Here is a 15,336-nt window from a genome sequence, read left to right on the forward strand (position 1 = left end):
GAAGAAGTTCCTCCTCAACTCCGTTCTAAACCGCCCCCCCTTTATCTTGAGGCTGTGCCCCCTAGTCCTACTGTCTTTTTTGAGCGGGAAGAGTCTCTCCACCTCTATCCTATCCATCCCATTCATCATCTTATACGTCTCAATGAGATCTCCCCTCATTCTTCTAAACTCTAACGAGTACAAGCCTAGTTTATTCAGCCTCTCCTCATAGTTCAACCCCCTCAACTCTGGCATTAGCCTAGTAAACCTCCTCTGCACTCCCTCCAAGGCCAAAATATCTTTGCGCAGGTGCGGCGCCCAAAACTGCACACAGTACTCCAGCTGCGGCCTCACCAATGCCCTATACAGCTGCAGCAAGACCTCCCTACTTTTATATTCAATCCCCCTCGCTATGAAGGCCAGCATCCCATTTGCCTTCCTGACCACCTGCTGCACCTGCAAGCTGGGTTTTTGCGACTCATGCACAAGGACCCCGAGGTCCCTCTGCACCGTCGCATGCTGCAGTTTTTCGCCACGTAAGTAATAATCCTTCCTACCATTATTCCTACCAAAGTGGACCACCTCACACTTGCCAACATTAAATTCCATTTGCCATTTCCTGGCCCATTCGCCCAGCCTATCTAGATCCTTCTGCAGACTCTCCACACCCTCAGCACAATTTGCCGTTCCCCCAATCTTGGTGTCATCAGCAAATTTCGACACCCTATACTCAGTTCCCTCCTCCAGATCATCTATATAAATGGTAAAAAGCTGAGGCCCCAGCACCGACCCCTGGGGCACTCCACTAGTCACCAACCGCCAATCCGAATAGCACCCGTTGACCCCCACTCTCTGCCTCCTATTTGACAACCAATCCTCTATCCACGCTAACACCCTACCCCCAACTCCATGTCCCCTGACCTTCTGCAATAACCTCTTATGAGGTACTTTGTCAAATACCTTCTGAAAATCCAGAAAGACCACATCCACCGGCTCTCCTCTATTCACTGCCCTAGACACATCCTCATAGAACTCCATTAAATTTGTCAGACACGACTTCCCTTTAATGAAACCGTGCTGCATCTACTCTATCAAGCAATTCCCTTCAAGATGCCTCGCAATTTCCTCCTTAATGACGGGTTCTAACATTTTACCTACCACAGACGTTAAACTAACCGGCCTATAATTCCCCGCCTTTTGCCTGGCACCCTTCTTAAACAACGGCGTAACATTAGCCGTTTTCCAATCTTCCGGCACTTCCCCGGAATCCAGCGACGTCTGGAAAATAACCACCAAGGCATCCACTATCACCTCCGCCATTTCTTTCAGAACCCTCGGATGCATTCCATCCGGTCCTGGGGACTTGTCCACAATCAGCCCCCTCCAGTCTGCCGAGCACCGCCTCTCTAGTAACAGTAATGTCATTAAGACCCTCCAGTCCTACCACCTTTCCATCGCTAACACCCGGCAAATTATTCATGTCCTCCTCCGTGAAGACAGAAACAAAAAAGTTATTCAATACCTTAGCCATATCCCCATCCCCTACCACTAGGTCCCCTTTCTCATCCTCTAAAGGACCAACGTTCACCCTAGCCAGCCTCTTCCTTTTTATATATTTATAAAAACTCTTGCTATCCTTTTTTATATTAAGCGCTAGCCCAGCTTCATAGTTTCTCCTACCCTCCTTTATCAACTTCTTTGTCAATCTTTGTTGACATTTAAACCTCTCCCAATCTTCTTCTCGCCCACTACTCTTAGCTACTCTAAATTCCTCCGCTTTTAATTTAACACTTTCCTTCACCTCCTTCGTTATCCATGGCTTATTACCACTCCTCCTACGGTCCTTTTTGACCATCGGAATAAATTTCTGCTGAGCACCAAGAAAGATCTCCTTAAAGATCCGCCACGGCTCCTCAGCAGACCCTCCCTCCAACGCGCTCCCCCAGTCCACATTCGCCAATTCTTCTCTCATCCTACCGTACTCCCCTCTATTCAAACAAAGGACGCGTGTCCGGGAACCCACTTTCTCCTCCTCCATCTGCACCAGAAACTCCACCATACAATGATCACTCTCTCCAAGAGGATCCTTCACCGCAAGGTCCCTAATTCTACCTGCCTCATTACATAGCACCAGGTCCAAGGCAGCTCGCTCCCTCGTCGGCTCCAACACACACTGTTCAAGGAAATTATCCCGGCAGCATTCCAAGAACTCCTCCTCGAGCCCACCGCATCCAACATGGGTCGACCAATCAATATGCAGATTGAAATCCCCCATAACTACGGCCGTCCCATTCCTGCACGCCACACTTATTTGCGCGTTAACAGCCCGCCCCACCTCCAGATCATTATTCGGGGGCCTATAGACGACACCCACCAGCGTCTTCCTCCCTTTGCTGTTCCTAATCTCCACCCACAACGATTCCACTTTCTGCTCTTTGGCTCCAATATCATCCCTTGCTACCACCTTGATGCTACCCTTAATCAGCAGAGCTACGCCACCCCCTCTTTCCTCCTGCCTATCCTTCCTAAACACTTGATACCCCTGGACATTAAGCTCCCAGTCCCTGTCACCTTGCAGCCACGTCTCTGTAATGGCCACCAGATCGTATCCATTTCTGTTGATCTGCGCCACCAGCTCATCCACTTTATTCCGAATGCTTCGCGCATTCAGATAAAGCGCTTTCATCCCAGCCTTCACCTGGACCCTATTTGCCGTAACGCCACCAAACATACTCACGCCCCCTACTCCCTCTATTATTGGGACATCCTCAGCCTCTTCCCTTACCTGTACCCTATCCTTAACTGTAGACCTCATAACGTCACCTACCCTCGCACCCTCCCCCCCCAGTTAGTTTAAAGCCCTGTCTACAGTCCTCTTTACTCGATTCACCAGCAGTCTGGTCCCAGCACGGTTCAGACCAACCCCATCCTGCCCGAGCAGATCCCACCTACCCCCATACTGGTGCCAATGCCCCATAAATTCAAACCCATTCCTCCCACACCAATCCCTGAGCCACCCATTCACTTCCTTAATCCTATCAACCCTACGCCCGTCTGCACTCGGTTCAGGCAGTAGCCCAGAGATAACCACCTTGTCGGTTCTACTTTTTAATTCCATTCCCAGCCTTTCATACTCCCTCCCCAGATCCTCAGTCTGCATTTTGCTTACGTCGCCGGCACCCACATGTACCACAACGACCGGATTCTCACCCTCCCACTCCAGGTTCCTCTGCAGCCCAGCTGTGACATCCTGTACGCGAGCACCAGGCAGACAACACACCCTTCTGTGCACTTTGTCATTGTGACAAAGGACAGTGTCAATACCCTTCACCCCACTATCCCCAATCACTACTACGTTCCTTTTCCCCCTCTCTTTGCCTATGTCCTGCTGCATCACTGTACCGTGTGCAGTTTGCTCACCAACCTCACCTGCCTCGTCCTCTTCCAGACTGGAAGCAAGAACCTCAAACCTGTTATGCAGATTAAGAGGCTGAGGCCTCTGCTCCTCACCCCCCTTCCTCCTCTCAGCAGCCCCCTCTTGTCCCTGACCCTTAGAGTTAGCCAGTCTAGGGGGGGTGGATGTCACTTGCACCCCATTGACAATGGCACTCTCTCTCCCCCTGATGAGCCTCAGTGTCTGTAGCTCAGAGGCCAGCTCATTTACCCTGAGCTGGAGCTCCTCCAGCAACCTGCACTTACTGCAGACATGGTCACTGGGGAGGACCCTGGGGTCCACCAGTTCCCACATCATACAGAAACCACACATCACATGCCCCTCCATTATTCACTGTAGTAGTTTTGAAAAAAAATTTTTTTTTCCTTGTTTTTTCAAACAAACTCACCTGGCCTTTTTTCACTCAAGCCCTTTTTGATATTAAGTCCTATTAGCTCACTGTGCTTCCCACTCACTCCGCTGCCCGCTCAGACGCTGCCCGCTGTCTACACCAGGCCTCCTTTTAAACCTGGCACTGATTTAAAGCTGGCTGGCCCACAACTCCCTTCTAACCACTCCCTCAGAATTCTTAAAGCAGTAAATACAACAAATGCTTTAAACAGTTCTACAAAGAACAAAGTGCTTTAAACTTATTTTAAACAGGTTTTTAACAGGTAAAATCTTAGCTCTCTCTCTGCTCCTTTACTCGTCTGCTCCAGCAGACAAGAGGGGAAGGTTCGGTGGAGATGTGTGGGGGATGTTTTTTACACAGAGGATGGCGGGGGCCTGGAAAACATTGCAAAGTGAAGTGGTTGAGGCAGTTACATAAGCCATATTTAAAACTTATCTTGATAGGCAAATGAACAAACAGGGAATAGAGGGATATAAGCGATTGGTCAAGGTAGGACAACATGATCAGCGCATGCTTGAAAGGCTGAAGGGCCTGTTCCTGTGCTGTACTGTTCTTTGTTCTTGGTGTGTAGAAATGACAAGGAATGTAGAAATCAAAGATCTTGAGAAAACGATAGTTATATTTGCGAGAAACCACAAGGTTTGACAATAAATGGATCCTTCAATGTTACATTTCCAAATGAAGAGTCTATAGCTATTTCATAGTAATCACTACTCACGGTTATTGAGGGGTATCTTTCTAGACTGCATAACTGTGCTCTTATTTCCAGGAAGTAAGAACTCAGCTTTGCACCAAACAAATCTCCATTGGTCTGCTTTAACCTCTAAGGACAATCGTTTTTTCACTTCGTACAAGCCGCTTGAGTCCAGGAACACTTCTGATACTGTAACAGAATCTGAAAAACATTTGAGCCAAGTTTCAGTATGTTTCATGTATAATAAAAACAACAGCTTTTATGTGTAGGATAAAAAAAGGAATGAATTTGCATTTATATGACACCTGATTTGTATACATTTTTTTCCTGTGTGTTAGGTTTATAGTCTGTGGAGATTGTAATATTTAAGTTATGGTGTGTTTCAATGCTTGTTCCTGCCTAGTAACAGAGATGTTTTGATAGGTCATCAGATCAGTTCAAGGGTCAGTGAATGGCAGGTCTGATACAGCCCATTTTTTAGTCAGCCAGCAAGTGTTCCAGGTGAGGGTGACATGGTGGCACAGTGGTTTGCACTGTTGCCTTACAGTGCCAGGGACTTGGGGTTCAATTTTGGCCTCAGGCGACTGCCTGTGTGAAGTTTGCACATTCTCCCCACGTCTGCAGTCGTTTCCTCCAGGTGCTCTGGTTTCCTCCTACAGTCCAAAGATGTGCGGGTTAGGTTGATTGGCCATGCTAAATTGCCCCTTAGTGTCAAGGAGATTAGCAGGGTAAATACGTGGGGTTATGGGAATCAGGCCTGGGTGGAATTATTGTCGGTGCAGGCAAGATGGGCTGAATGGCCTCCTTCTACACTGTAGGGATTCTATGATTCTATCAGGTAAGGGACAAAGACAAGAGACAGTGGAGGGTCCAAGTTAAGTTAAGAAAAAGAGACGAGCAGAGAAATAGACTCCAATTAGAAAGAAGGCTGCAGAAGCAGATGGTCCTGGGGAGAAGTCCTGAAGATCCAAGAAGGCAGCTGAAGGTTGGTGGCTCTTTGCTGGGGGCCGTTGTGACAAAAGTAACCTTTTGGAGCCTTTCTACTTGGCATAGTCAAAGACCTGAAATTGTTTGATCCAGTGCAACAACATCTGAGAAGGTAAGACTGAAATCCTATGAGCTGGGCCATCATTGAAGCTGTCTGAGTTGGAGCAAATTTTAGAGAGAACTTTAAGGCGAGGTTTTCAAAGAAAAGCGGAAATCTTCATGAATCTTTTTTTAATGTACTGGGTGGGAATCCAGGAGAACTCCCCTAAGCCTCTACAAATAACTCCATGGGATCTTACAAGTTTACTGAGAAGGTGGGTGGAATCTTAGATTTAACAACTTAACTGCATTATTTTAAGATACTATACTAAAATTAATCCTAGCTGATGTTCTCAAATCTCTGAAGTATGACCTGAACCCACAAATTTCTGACTCAAACGTGAAATTGATACTGCAGAGCCAATGCTAAATCCTTGTGCATGAATCCAGTGAAACATTCAAAAACCATGTATGCTAAAAAACCATTCCAGGTTATTCATTGGCACAGCAGACAGTAAGTAGACTGCATATGGTTACACTATATACTAGATTGGGTGAGTTTGTTGGACTTACTGTTCATTGCTAATCCTTTTTGTATTTTCATATATTTTGCTCACTGAGTTACAACAAAGCTAAACTTCATCAACTTCAGCAAAATAGTAAAGACGATTTTAACATGGTGAAACAAATCTAGAAAGTAGTATGAGATCCTTCATCAGATTTTAACATCCCTTTGAGCAATCTTACTCCTAAAGGGATTAAAAGTTCTGGCAACATAACCCTGTTTGTGTTTTCTGTATTTGTTCTTTTGCATTTGCATTTGAATTTGAGCCTAGTATATGGAGGTTTTAGAAGGGACAGTTTTTAGAACTGTTGTGCTATTGGTGAATTATTTTAAATACCTAGATCTGTTAGGATCAGCAGCTTCAGTTCAGTGGGATGTAATGGGACCAAAGATTTAACCTGTTTCTATGATACACAGATACATCCATCACGAAGGCAATGACTTGTATATCCCTACATTAAGACTCATTCACAATATGTAATTAAAAAGTATGAACCGTGCTTGTTAAGAACTCATTGGTACACTGGGCACAGTCAAGCAAAGAAATTTAACAAATTGAACATTTACAGGCATGGAGAGTTTAATAAATTATTACAACAGTGCAGAAGAAGGTGAGTGTTCACAAGAAGTAGAACATAGAACATAGAACATTACAGCGCAGAACAGGCCCTTCGGCCCACGATGTTGCGCCGACCAATTAAAAAAAGCAATGACCCTCTAACCTAAACCAATGCCATTCCATCCATAAACCTATCCACGGATCTCTTAAACGCCCCCAAACTAGGCGCATCTACAACTGCAGCAGGCAGGGCATTCCAATCCCTCACCACCCTCTGGGTAAAGAACCTACCTCTGACATCCGTCCTATATCTACCACCCCTTAATTTAAAGCTATGCCCACTCGTGCTAGCTTTCTCCAGGGGTAGTACAGGGGTAGAACAGACCCAGGAGGCTGGGAATTCTGAAGTGAGCACAGCAACTTCCTTGACTCCCCTAAGCCACAAGTCAGGAGTGGAATGAAATAGGCTCCCTTTGCCTGGATGACTGCAGCTCCAATAATACTCAAGAAACTGGATACAATCCAATACAAAGTATTCCAGTAGATCAGCATCTTATCCACTGCTTTAAACATTCACTTCATATACCATTGATTCACAGTGGCACCAGTACATACCATATACAAGATGTACTGCAGTAACTCACCAAGGTTCCTTCTTCAGTAACTTCCAAACCCTCAAATGCTACCATACAGAAGAAAAAGAGCTGTGTACGCATAGGAATGCCACCACCTACAAGTCGTCCTCTAAGCCACATACCATCCTGACTTGAAACTGTATCACAGTAAGAAGTCTCACAACACCAGGTAAAATCCAACAGGTTTATTTGGCAGCACTAGCTTTCAGAGTCTCAAGTTCCTTCATGAGGGAGTGAGGAGTTGCATTCACAAACAGGGCATATAAAGGCACAAACTCAATTTACAAGATAATGGTTGGAATTATCTTTATAGGTCTTTATAGGTAAACAAGTCTTAAAGGTGCAGACAATGTGAGTGGAGAGAGGGCCAAGCACAGGTTAAAGAGATGTGTACTGTCTCCAGCCAGGACAGTTAGTGAGACTCTGCAAGCCCAGGCAAGTCATGGGGGTGACAGATAGTGTGACATGAACCCAAGATCCTGGTTGAGGCTGTCCTCATGTGTGCGGAACTTGGCTATCAGTCTCTGCTCAGTGATTCTTCATGTGTTGTGAAGGCTGCCTTGGAGAACACTTACCCAAAGATCAGAAGCTGAATGCCCGTGACTGCTTAAGTGTTTCCCGACTGGAAAGGAACACTGGTGATTGTCAGGCGGTGCTCATTCATTTGTTGTTGTAGCATCTGCATGTTCTCCCCAATGTACCATGACTCGGGACATCCTTTCCTGCAGCGTATCAGAATGGCCGAGTTGCAAGAGTATGTACCGTGTACCTGATGGATGGTGTTCTCACGTGAGATGATGGTATCCATGTCGATGATCTGGCATGTCTTGCAGAGGTTGCTGTGGCAGGGTTGTGTGGTGTCGTGGTCACTGTTCTCCTGAAGGCTGGGTAGTTTGCTGCGGACAATGGTGTGTTTGAGGTTGTGCTGTTGTCTGAAGGCAATAAGTGGGGGTATGGGGATGGAGTTGGCAAGATGTTTGTTTTTATCTATGACATGTTGAAGGCTTCGGAGAAGATGTCATAGCTTTTCCGCTCCGGGGAAGTACTGGATGACAAAGGGTACTCTGTCCACCGTGTCCTGCGTTTGTCTTCTGAGGAGGTCAGTGTGATTTTTCACTGTGGCGCGTCGAAACTGTCGATTGATGAGTCAAGCACCATATCCTATTCTTCTGAGGGCATCTTTCAGCTATGTAATTGTCTGTTGCGATCCTCCTCACTGAGCAAATCCTATGTATATGGAGGGCTTGTCCGTAGGGGATGGCTTCTTTAACATATTTCAGGTGGAGACTGGAGAAGTGGAGAATCATGAGGTTAGAAGTGGGCTTGCAGTATAGTGAAGTGCTGAGGTGACCGTCCTTGATGGAGATGCGTGTGTCCAAGAATGCAACCGGTTCTGGAGAGTAGTCCATGGTGAGTCTGATGGTGAATAGGACTTGTCGATGTCATCGTTGTAGCCAAACAGGTCATCTAAAATGGCATTTTGTAAAGCACTCTGGGACAACTGGGCAAGAAACTAAACTGACATGCTGCAGTTTAAAGACAGACAAACAGGCTGCAACCCTGCTGAGTGAATACACAGGATATGGGCCATCTCCAGGATGAAAGAGACTTTCTGTTCACACTGGGTTGTGTGCCAGACATAGGGGCACCGTGAATCCTTATTTAGGAGGAAGGTATGTGACCTATGTGCCTCCAACACCTACAGGCATGGCTGCTGGGGACACACCCAGAGATCGGTGTGGTAGCACCTGATTGGACTCTTATCGAGGGTGATCAAGTCCTGATCGATTGATTGGCAATGGCCATAAAAGGGGCGTGAAACCAAATGGGGTATAAAGGGTACTGCACAACCAGGAATCTCTCTCTCTGACCCCACGAACGAGCTACAACGACGGAGAGCTACCACACCTGAGAAGGAAGGAAAGAAAGAAGACCACAGCCAGAGTGCCACACCAGACCAAAGGACCAGACTACGCAGACAACTACCGAGACCAGTGCAGAGATAAAGGCCAATATCTGTTTGGGTACTTGTCAGTCACGCAAAGTTAAGTCAAGGTCTTGTATTGTACTTGAATTCTAGTAGTTTCCCGTAAGATAACTTATTGTTGGTCGGTTGGGTGATTATTGATTGTGTGGGTTTAAATAAATATTGTTTGTACTAATAAGACGTCTGCTCAAAGTTATTTGTCCACCGTATAAGGGTTAAAACAGACTGATTTTACAACATAATTTAGTTGTTTCAATGATTGTTTGCCATAAGTCCAAAGGAAGAAAATGTCATCAAAGTATCAAAGGTGTAATGGTATTGTCATTGTAATCCAGAATCTTGGGGTAATGCTCTGGAGACCTAGGTTCAAATCCCATCATAGCAGAATGTGAAACTTGAACTTTTATGTAGATTGGAAAACGGCTAATGTTACGCCGTTGTTTAAGAAGGGTGGCAGGCAAAAGGCGGGGAATTATAGGCCGGTTAGTTTAACGTCTGTTGTAGGAAAAATGTTAGAATCCGTGATCAAGGAGAAAATAGCGAGGCATCTTGAGGAGAATTGTTTGGTAGAGCAGACGCAGCACGGTTTCGTTAAGGGGAAGTCGTGTCTGACGAATTTATTGGAGTTCTATGAGGATGTGTCTAGGGCGGTGGATAGAGGAGAGCCAGTGGATGTGGTGTTTCTTGATTTTCAGAAGGCGTTTGACAAGGTGCCTCACAAGAGGTTATTACAGAAGGTCAGGGGGCATGGAGTTGGGGGTGGGGTGTTAGCGTGGATAGAGGATTGGCTGTCAAATAGGAGGCAGAGAGTGGGGGTCAATGGGTGCTATTCGGATTGGCGGTTGGTGACTAGTGGAGTGCCCCAGAGGTCGGTGCTGGGGCCTCAGCTATTCACCATTTATATAGATGATCTGGAGGAGGGAACCGAGTGTATGGTGTCGAAATTTGCTGATGACACCAAGATTGGGGGAACGGCAAATTGTGCGGAGGGTGTGGAAAGTCTACAGAAGGATCTAGATAGGCTGGGCGAATGGGCCAGGAACTGGCAAATGGAATTTAATGTTGGCAAATGTGAGGTTGTCCACTTTGGTAGGAATAATGGTAGGAAGGACTATTACTTACGTGGCGAAAAACTGCAGCATGCGACGGTGCAGAGGGACCTCGGGGTCCTTGTGCATGAGTCGCAAAAACCCAGCCTGCAGGTGCAGCAGGTGGTCAGGAAGGCGAGTGGGATGCTGGCCTTCATAGCGAGAGGGATTGAATATAAAAGTAGGGAGGTCTTGCTGCGGCTGTATAGGGCACTGGTGAGGCCGCAGCTGGAGTACTGTGTGCAGTTTTCGTCACCGCACCTATGCAAGGATATTTTGGCCTTGGAGGGAGTGCAGAGGAGGTTTACTAGGCTGATTCCGGAGTTGAGGGGGTTGAACTATGAGGAGAGGCTGAATAAACTAGGCTTGTACTCGTTAGAGTTTAGAAGAATGAGGGGAGATCTCATTGAGACGTATAAGATGTTGAATGGGATGGATAGGATAGAGGTGGAGAGGCTCTTCCCGCTCAGAAAGGACAGTAGGACTAGAGGGAACAGCCTCAAGATAAAGGGGGGGGCGGTTTAGAACGGAGTTGAGGAGGAACTTCTTCACTCAAAGGGTGGTGAATCTCTGGAATTCTCTGCCCGTTGAAGTGGTGGAGGCTGCCTCGCTCAATATTTTTAACACGCGGGTTGATAGGTTTTTGATAGGCGAGGGGATTAAGGGTTATGGGGAGAGGGCGGGAATGTGGAACTGAGTCACGACAGATCAGCCATGATCTTATTGAATGGCGGGGCAGGCTCGAAGGGCTAGATGGCCCACTCCTGCTCCTATTTCTTATGCCCTTATGAATGTGTAGTATTGGTTGAAGGTCCTGTGAGGTGAAGAGGTCTTGCTCGAACCTGTGCATAAAGATGTTGGCATATTGAGGTCCAAATTTGGTCCCCATGGCTGTTCCATGAAAGAGTTAAATTGCACTCCTCCGGAAGAGCATTGCCCTTGACTCAACATGCATGCCCAAGCCATCGGGAGGAGCGTCAATGCCAGATTCATTAGTTGCACTCATAAGACAGTCCCGAACATTACCCAAGCACAACACAATGCCATCCGTGCTCTCAAGACCAACCGCAATATTGTCATCAAAGCAGCAGATAAAGGAGGGGCCACCGTCATACTGAACAGAATGAATCACTGCAAAGAAGTGTACTGACAACTGAACAACCAGGAATACTGCAGATCCGACCAAAGAACACACCTGACAACTCAACAGACTGATCAAGACCTTTGATCTGGATCTTCAGAGTACTTTCCTTGCTCTCATCCCATGTACTCCCCGCATTTGAGATCTCTGTTACCTCCCGAAGGTACACAAGGCCAACCGTCCCATCATATCGGGCAATGGGACCCTGTGTGAGAACCTCCCCAGCTACGTCCAGGGCACCCTGAAACCCACTGTGCTAAGAACCCCCAGCTTCTGTCGTGACACTATGGACTTCCTCCAGAAATGTAGCACACATGGAGCAGTTGAACCAATAGCACCCCTTGTCACAATGGATGTCTTGGCACTCTACACCAGCATCCCCCACGACGATGGCATTTCTGCAACTGCCTCTGTACTCAATGCCGACAACTGCCAATCTCCAGATGCAATTCTACAACTCATCCGCTTCATTCTGGACCACAATGTCTTCACCTTCTACAACCAGCTCTTCATCCAAACACACAGAACAGCCATGGGGACCAAATTCACACCTCAATATGCCAACATCTTTATGCACAAGTTTGAACAAGACTTCTTCACTGCACAGAACCTTCAACTGATGCTATACACTAGATACATCAATGACATTTTCTTCCTTTGGACTCATGGCGAACAATCATTGAAATAACTATACGATGACATCAACAAGTTTATCCCACCCTCAGACTCACCATGGTCTACTCTCCGGAATCAGTTGTCTCCTTGGACACATGCATTTCCATCAAGGACAGTCACCTCAGCACTTCACTATAACCCAAGCCTCACGATGCTCCACTTCCACCCTAAACACATTAAAGAAGCCATCCCCTACGGACAAGCCCTCCGTATACATAGGATCTGCTCAGATGAGGAGGATCACAACAGATACCTACAGACACTGAAAGACACCCTCATAAGAAGAGGATACGGCGCTCAACTCATCGATCAACAGTTCCAACACGCTACAGCGAAAAGGCGCACCGACCTCCTCAGAAGACAAACAGGATTGTGCGGACAGAGTACCCTTCGTCATCCAGTACTTCCCTGGAGCGGAGAAGCTACGACATCTTCTCCGGAGCCTTCAACATGTCATCGATAAAGATGAACATCTCGCCAAGGCCATCCCCATGCCTCCACTTCTTGTCTTCAAACAATCGCACAATCTCAAACAGACCATTGTCTGCAGCAAACTACCCAGCCTTCAGGAGGACAGTGACCACAACACCACACAACCCTGCCACAGCAGCCTCTGCAAGGTGTGCTGGATCATCGACACGGATGTCATCATCTCACATGGGAACACCATTCACCAGGTACAAGTACATACTCTTGCGACTCGGCCAACATTGTCTACCTGGTACTATGCAGGAAAGGCTGTCCCGAGTCATGGTACATTGGGGAGAACATGCAGACGCTACGACAATGAATGAATGAACACTGCTTGACAATCACCAGGCAGGAGTGTTCCCTTCTAGTTGGGAAACACTTCAGCAGTCATGGGCATTCAGCCTCTGATCTTCTGGTAAGCGTTCTCCAAGGCAGCCTTCATGACACATAACAACGCAAAATCACTGAGCAGAAACTGATAGCCAAGTTCCGCACACATGAGGACGGCCTCAACTGGGATCTTGGGTTCATGTCACACTATCTGTAACCCCCATGACTTGCCTGGGCTTGCAGAGTCTCACTAACTGTCCTGGCTGGAGACAATACACATCTCTTTAACCTGTGCTTGGCCCTGTCTCCAGTCACATTGTCTGTATCTTTAAGATTTGTTTACCTGTAAAGACTTGCATTCCAACCGTTATTTTGTAAATTGAGTTTGTCTTTATATGCCCTGTTTGTGAACACAACTCCTCACTCACCTGATGAAGGAACTTGAGACTCTGAAAGCTAGTGCTGCCAAATAAACCTGTTGGATTTTAACCTGGTGTTGTGAGACTTCTTACTGTGCTTACCCCAGTCCAACGCTGGCATCTCCACATCACTGAAATGATATCACCATTCACCACATGGGCTACAGTGTTTCAAGTAGGTAGCTCAACACCATCTTCTCCAGAGCAATTAGGGATAAGCATCAAAGCCAACGATGCTCACATTCCATGAAAGAATAAAATAGTGACATTAATACAGTAAAATATCATAGGGGCTTCAGAGGAACATTGTACAGCAAAGATAGACATCGGCAATATGGGGGCAGATAGTCAACAGTTTGGTTAAAGAAAGGCTTTAAAAAGCATCTTAAAGAAACGAGAATATTGATGTCAGAGATTAGAGGGCTTAGAAGCAATGTAGCTGAAGGCACGGCCACTAATGATGGAAATTAAAATTGGGATGTGCAAGAGACTGGAATTAGATAAGCTAGATATTGGAAAGTAATAGTGGGAGATTCGAGAGAGGTGGTGTTGTGGTATTTTACAAAGAACAAAGAACAACGAACAACACAGCATGAGAAACAGGCCCTTTGGCCCAACGAGCCTGTGCTGCCATTTTAACATTATGAGTCCCCTCCTCTACCTATGACCTTTGTCTACGCCTATTGGGAAGATTGAAGGAAGACTAATTTAGGGACAATTTGTTCCACCAATCAGCCTAAGAGCACGTTTTTGGGGTGTGGGAGGAAACCAGAGCACCCGGAGAAAACCCTCGCAATCAAAGAAATAAGAACAAAGAACAAAGAACAAAAACAGCCTGGGAAATAGGCCCTTCGGCCCAACAAGCCCGTGACACCATTTTAACATTACCAGTTCCCCCCTCCACCCATGACCCTTATCTATTGTTTTATGGCAATCCACATTGAGGGAAACTAATTTAGGGACAATTTATTACTTCCAATCAGCCTAATAGCACATCTTTGGGGTGTGGAAGGAAACCGGAGCACCCGGAGAAAACCCACGCAAGCACGGGGAGAATGCGCAAACTCCCACAGACACTGGCCCAAATCCATGTGTCTGCACAGCAAACAGTGGTAGTCACTGAGCTGTCGTGTTGCCCAGCATCTGGTCCAGTTTAAGCACACACTAACGACATGAAGCAATAGGCTACTCTCGAACATCCAAGAGCAGCCCAAGTACGACCCATCGCGTGTATGCCCCTCGTTGGACAACAAGGTGGACCAACTTAAAACCTGTGAATTAAAAGAGAAAAACATTAGTATCATACCACATCCTTATACATTACCAGGGACATCCCAATTCTAATGAACCTTATTTAAAACAATCTCCTATATCCACCCATCTCCAACCCACTCATGTGCCTGTCTAAGTTACTCTTAAACAACTCCAGCGTGCCTGCCTCCACCACCTTACTTGGCAGAGCATTCCATACCCCCACTACCCTCTGTGTGAAAAACCTCCCTCTAATATCTGTGTTATACCTCTCCCCCCTCACCCTAAGCCCCTAGTACTGTGTGTCTGTAACATAGGAAATAGCTTACCTCTGTTTACTCTATCTATACCCTTCATAATCTTATATACCTCTATTAGATCTCCCCTCATTCTCTGCCTTTCTAAGGAGAACAGCCCCAATTTGCCCAATATCTCCTCATAGCTCAGTCCTTCCATACCAGGCAGCATCCTGGTAAACCTCCTCTGCACTCTCTCCAGGGTCTCCATTTCCTTCTGGTAGTAAGGTGACCAGAACTGGACGCAGTCCTCCAATTTTCAGCTGGGTATCATCAGTGCACATATGAATGTGCTATGTGATAACTTGCGGACAAGAAACAACAGGGGTCAAGTTTCGATCCCTTGGAGCACAAGAAGTATTGTTGTGAGAGTGG

General features: G+C 46.5%; 1 protein-coding gene across 2 annotated transcripts in view; it reads right to left on the reverse strand.

The window, feature by feature from the left end:
* Positions 1-15,336, reverse strand: part of LOC145349350 (T-cell surface protein tactile) — a 131,843-nt gene that overhangs the window by 49,037 nt on the left and 67,470 nt on the right. For both annotated transcript variants that reach the window (XM_080197866.1, XM_080197865.1), the window contains exon 7: positions 4,543-4,719. In XM_080197866.1, coding sequence (XP_080053992.1) covers positions 4,543-4,719 — 177 coding nt within the window. The remainder of the gene's footprint in view (positions 1-4,542; positions 4,720-15,336) is intronic.

The sequence above is a fragment of the Carcharhinus amblyrhynchos genome, chromosome 10, assembly GCF_965287045.1.
Source record: "Carcharhinus amblyrhynchos chromosome 10, sCarAmb.v2.hapA, whole genome shotgun sequence".
Lineage (NCBI taxonomy): Eukaryota > Metazoa > Chordata > Chondrichthyes > Carcharhiniformes > Carcharhinidae > Carcharhinus > Carcharhinus amblyrhynchos.